The sequence below is a fragment of the Pseudozyma flocculosa genome, assembly GCF_000417875.1.
Source record: "Pseudozyma flocculosa PF-1 unplaced genomic scaffold scaffold00015, whole genome shotgun sequence".
In the NCBI taxonomy this organism is placed as follows: domain Eukaryota; kingdom Fungi; phylum Basidiomycota; class Ustilaginomycetes; order Ustilaginales; family Ustilaginaceae; genus Pseudozyma; species Pseudozyma flocculosa.
This window is the reverse complement of record NW_006920883.1, coordinates 657585-661932: the sequence shown is the minus strand read 5'-3', so window position 1 is coordinate 661932 and position 4348 is coordinate 657585. Positions and strand designations below refer to the sequence as shown.

At 62.7% G+C, this 4348-nt stretch overlaps 1 protein-coding gene across 1 annotated transcript; it reads left to right on the top strand.

The window, feature by feature from the left end:
* Positions 1-1869: 1869 nt before the first annotated feature.
* Positions 1870-4287, top strand: PFL1_04690 (uncharacterized protein; the record flags this gene model as incomplete). Its single annotated transcript, XM_007882216.1, has 1 exon — positions 1870-4287. One exon carries the CDS (start codon positions 1870-1872, stop codon positions 4285-4287), a length of 2418 nt encoding a protein of 805 aa, XP_007880407.1.
* Positions 4288-4348: the final 61 nt, after the last annotated feature.

Below are 4348 nucleotides of genomic sequence, written 5' to 3'. Positions count from 1 at the left end.
TGGGACATTGTGATCCGAACTGTCGTCAAGCTTGACGATCCAGTCTAATGTAACGGTCGACCTGGCAAGTGTGCAGAGGAGTATCCGAGGGGCGGAGAAGTCTCTGCGTGTCGGAGGGCGATCGCTTCGGTGCTCCCGTCAGAGGCGCGAGCGAGGTTCGGGAACGGCGGGTTGCTACCGAGGGCGACTGTGAGCACCGTTGGCAGGCGTCCACGGTCAAGGATGACTACGGAAGTGAGCTGGAGAGGTGATCTGTCGATAGGCGTCGTATTCGCTAGGCAACGGTAGCCTCGGGCTCTCATGTCGATGGAAGACGAGCAAGCTGTGAGGACTGGTATTGACTAGACTGGATGAGGGGCATCCAGTCTACCGACGCGGAGGAGGACTGGGCTATATACTGTCTACCTACGGCGTCGAGGCATCCCTGCCTCGACCAATCAGGAATGGCCTCTATTGTCCTATTGTCCTCCATTGTCATCCCAGGGCGTTGCTCCAAGGTGGGACGCCACCGGCGTGGCCGAGGCCTAGTCCTTGGCCCTTGGAGCGGATCCGAGGAGTCCTCCTGGCAGCAGGAGCAACTGCGGATCCGCTAGGTGCGTGCTGACGCTGCCCCGGCGCGCAGAGGATTGCTGGCGGCCGATGATTCCTCTCCGCGTCCGCGCGGAGAGAATTCACCTTGTCTCCGGAAATCCTCTGCCCCGCTGGCCCGCGCCGCTCAGCCCCGATTGGGCCAGGGCTGTGACAATGTGGAGATCTGTTGGGCAAAGTGTCGAGAATGCTCGAAAATCGTCGGAAATCGACATTCTGCCCTCGCAAACTGCCTTACAGGTGTCCGATCAGGCTGTTCCAAGCATCATTGCAAGCCTGAGGATCAGGGCTAGCAGATGAGCAAGGCTGCAGGGTCTTTCACCCAGCAGATGTGGAGATCTGTTGGGCAAAGTGTCGAAAATGCTCAAAAATCATCGGAAATCAACATTCTGCCCTCGCAAACTGCCTTACAGGGGTCCAATCAGGCTGCTCCAAGCATCATTGCAAGCCTGAGGATCACAGCAAGCAGATGAGCAAGGTATCAAGGCCCTTGACTGGATGGATAATGTTCCTGATATCAGCGCATTGCCCCAACACAGGTCAAAGGATTTACGTAGTACAGCTGTGAGCAAACACATCAGCATGATGCCATAAAGCTTGTGAGGGCAAGAGGCCTTCATGATGTGCAATATGACAATGTGCATACTGTTTTGCAAGTCTTGGAGTGGTGGCCGAGGGTGGAAGGGGTTATGAAGTTCAACGAGCCGCGCGGCCTTGGCTGGTCCTCCGATTCCCGAACGGCGCTGCTCCGGGAAATGGCGAGCAATTTTGCGCGGCATTCGAGTTTTGCCGGGAGTCGGAGGCGCGGCACTGCCGCCAGTAGTAGTCTAGGCCCAGAATTAAGCTTTCCGGCGTGACTGGCGTGACTTTTGAGTGCCTGAGCCGCTTGCTTGCTTGATGCTCTGCCCTGCCAGGCCATGCGGGACGCGCGTCTCTGGCCCGCGACCTCGTGGGATCCCTCTCTCTTCCCCTCCGACTCTCATACAAGTGGTGTAGCGCAAGCACTTCATCTATCGTCATTGTCCTCATCCCGACGCCTTGCACGCATCCACACTGCCAATGAGGTCCTACGACGGCTGACGCGACCCTGTCTCGACTCGACACGCGAGGTCTCCAGCATCGCATTCGACACACCACCTTCGCGGCCAGTACCCTCCTCTGCTCGTCCCAAGGCGGCTCAGCGACGCTTCGTGCGCGACCGCAGCAACAGCATCACGCTCTACGAGCTACAGGCGGAGACTGCAGGCCAGGCCTTCCGTCCTCATCAGCACCCTCTCCGCCATGGCACCGGTCGCAACCAGCTCGTCGGACGATGAGCGTCCGCCGCCCTACTCGTCGACCCCCGCTGCCCCACCGGCATCTGGCGCGCCTCCTTCGCAGCGCACCGTCAGGGTGGCCATCATCGGTTCAGGCCTCACCGGCCTCGTGGCGACCTACCTCCTCACTTCAAAGCTCGCCCAGCGGTCGTCCGAGCGGCAGGATGAAGGGGCCCGTGCACGTTCGCCTTCCGTGCGCATCTGCGTAGAGATCTTTGAGCGCTCACAGACGCTCGGCATGGACAGCGCCAGCATCTCGGTACCCCTCAAGCTCGTCGACCCGCAGACGGCAGAGCACGACCTCAAGGATCGCCAGCCAAAGGTCAACGGCGGGCCCGGCTCCGCCAGCTCCTGGCCAGAGCGCCCCGGCAACAGCCTGGCCGCAGGTTGCGATGATTCAGCTACCGTCGCTGCCGCCGCCCCTGCTACGGCCGGCAAGTCGATGCGCATCGACGTGCCCATGCGCGCCTTCACCGGCGGATACTACCCGGAGCTGCTCGCCCTCTACCGCCATCTGGGCATCCGAGTCCGCCGCACCAACTTCACCTACTCGTTTGCGTCACTGCCGAGCCGGCTCGATGCTTCTACCGACTCCGCCTCGCCCGCGCTCGACAGCGGACCTGCGCCGTCGCTAATCTATAACGGCGCTTCCGGCCTCCGTGGCATCAGCATGCCATCTGCCATCTCGTGGCGTCGCTCCGACGAGGACAACTCGATTGCGGCCCGCCTGGCTGCCGCGTCGGCCTACTTTGGTCGCGTGCTGCTCATCGTCTTTTCCTATCTGCAATTGCTCCTGCTCGCATCCTGGCACCACCACCTCGGCCACACGTCGGATCCACACCATCCCATCTACACGATGACACTGCAGCAGTTTGCCCTCGACCCTCTCCCGTCAACGTCGCCCGCTTTCAAGAGCCAGCCGCCATCTCTGTGGCCGCTCGGCGGGTTGCGCCTTCCTCCGATGCTCCGCTCCTGGCTGGTCGTCTCGCCCGCCTTTCTGCACGCCACCGTCGTGCCGCTGTTCAGCGCCGTGATGACGTGCAGCGCCGAGTCGGTGTTGCAGAGCCCTGCGGCCGAGGTGCTCGACTACGTCGCGCTCACCTTTGGCAAGAACCACTACGTCGTGCGCGACGGCGTGCGCGAGGTGGTGCGGCGGTTGCTCGTCCACGTCCCCTCGCCTTCGACGGCGGTCGACGGCGAGGTGGAGACCGAAGGGCGAGAAAGAGAGCCGACCCATGCCGCAGCACGCTCCGGTGCGGCCTGCAAGGCAGACGCTGGCCCGCAGAGCCGCGTCTGGACGTCGGCCGAGGTGCGCAAGATCGAGCACCGCAATGGCAAGGCGTACATCACCGCATCGCACGACTTCACTGCCAGTCTGGACGACGGCGGCAGCGATGCCATCCCCACGCCCGCCTCTTCGGCCAACGCCACCGATTCCGAGGGCGACGACGATACGCCTGGCAGCCGCCATGCCTCATCGACGCCGCGCCGTCAGAGGGTGGAGCGGCAGCATGGCGGGTACGACCACCTCATCTTCGCCACGCAGGCCAATCAGGCGGCATCGTTCCTGGGCCAGTACACCGAGAGCCTGCGCGGCGCTGCAGCTCGCGGTGACGGAAAGGACGAGCAGCGGAAAGGCAAAGACGACGAGGAGCAAGCGACGGCGACGATCTCGAGACTCGAGGAGATGCGCGACCGCCTCCTCTCGTTCCGATACGAGCAGAGCGTCGTCGTCAACCACACCGACACGCGCGTCCTCCCGCCGTGCCGCGACGATTGGCGGGACCTCAACCTCGTCTCGCCGCTGTCGTCCAGCCTGTCTTTGTCGCCCTCGATGTCGAGCTCGAAACCCAGGACCGGGTCGAGTGCTCATCCTGCCGGGGACAAGAAGGAGTGGCGCGCAACGACGCACACGATGGCAACGCACATCCTCGTTTCGCCCCGCCATCCACACGGACGCGGGCAGGAGCAGGAATCGGATGGTCGATGCGTAGGAGGGGCCGGGGCCAGAGTGGGCAAGACGGTGATGCAGACCACCAACCCGCACACGTCGCTATTGCCGGACCGACGTCGCATCCTATCGCAGTCGCACTTTGAGCGGATTACGCTCAACGTCGATGCCAAACTGGCTCGACACCACCTCTTTTCACTCCCGCCGCCCGAGCAAGGGCGAGGGAGGACGAGGAAGCTCGAATTGGGAAAGTTACAGGGCCGTCCCACGGACGACGAGGGCAAGGGCGTGGGGGTATGGACGTGTGGAAGCTGGTCGGTCGGTATCCCCCTCCTCGAGGGATGCGTCGTCTCGGCACGTCTGGTCGTCGAAGCCCTCCTCGCACAGGAGGGCCTAGAAATCGAGGGTGGCCCGCCCTGGCTCACATCGTAGACCTGAATCGGATTGAAACGGAATGGAATGCATTCGAATCTCGACCGTGCTTGCTTCCTTG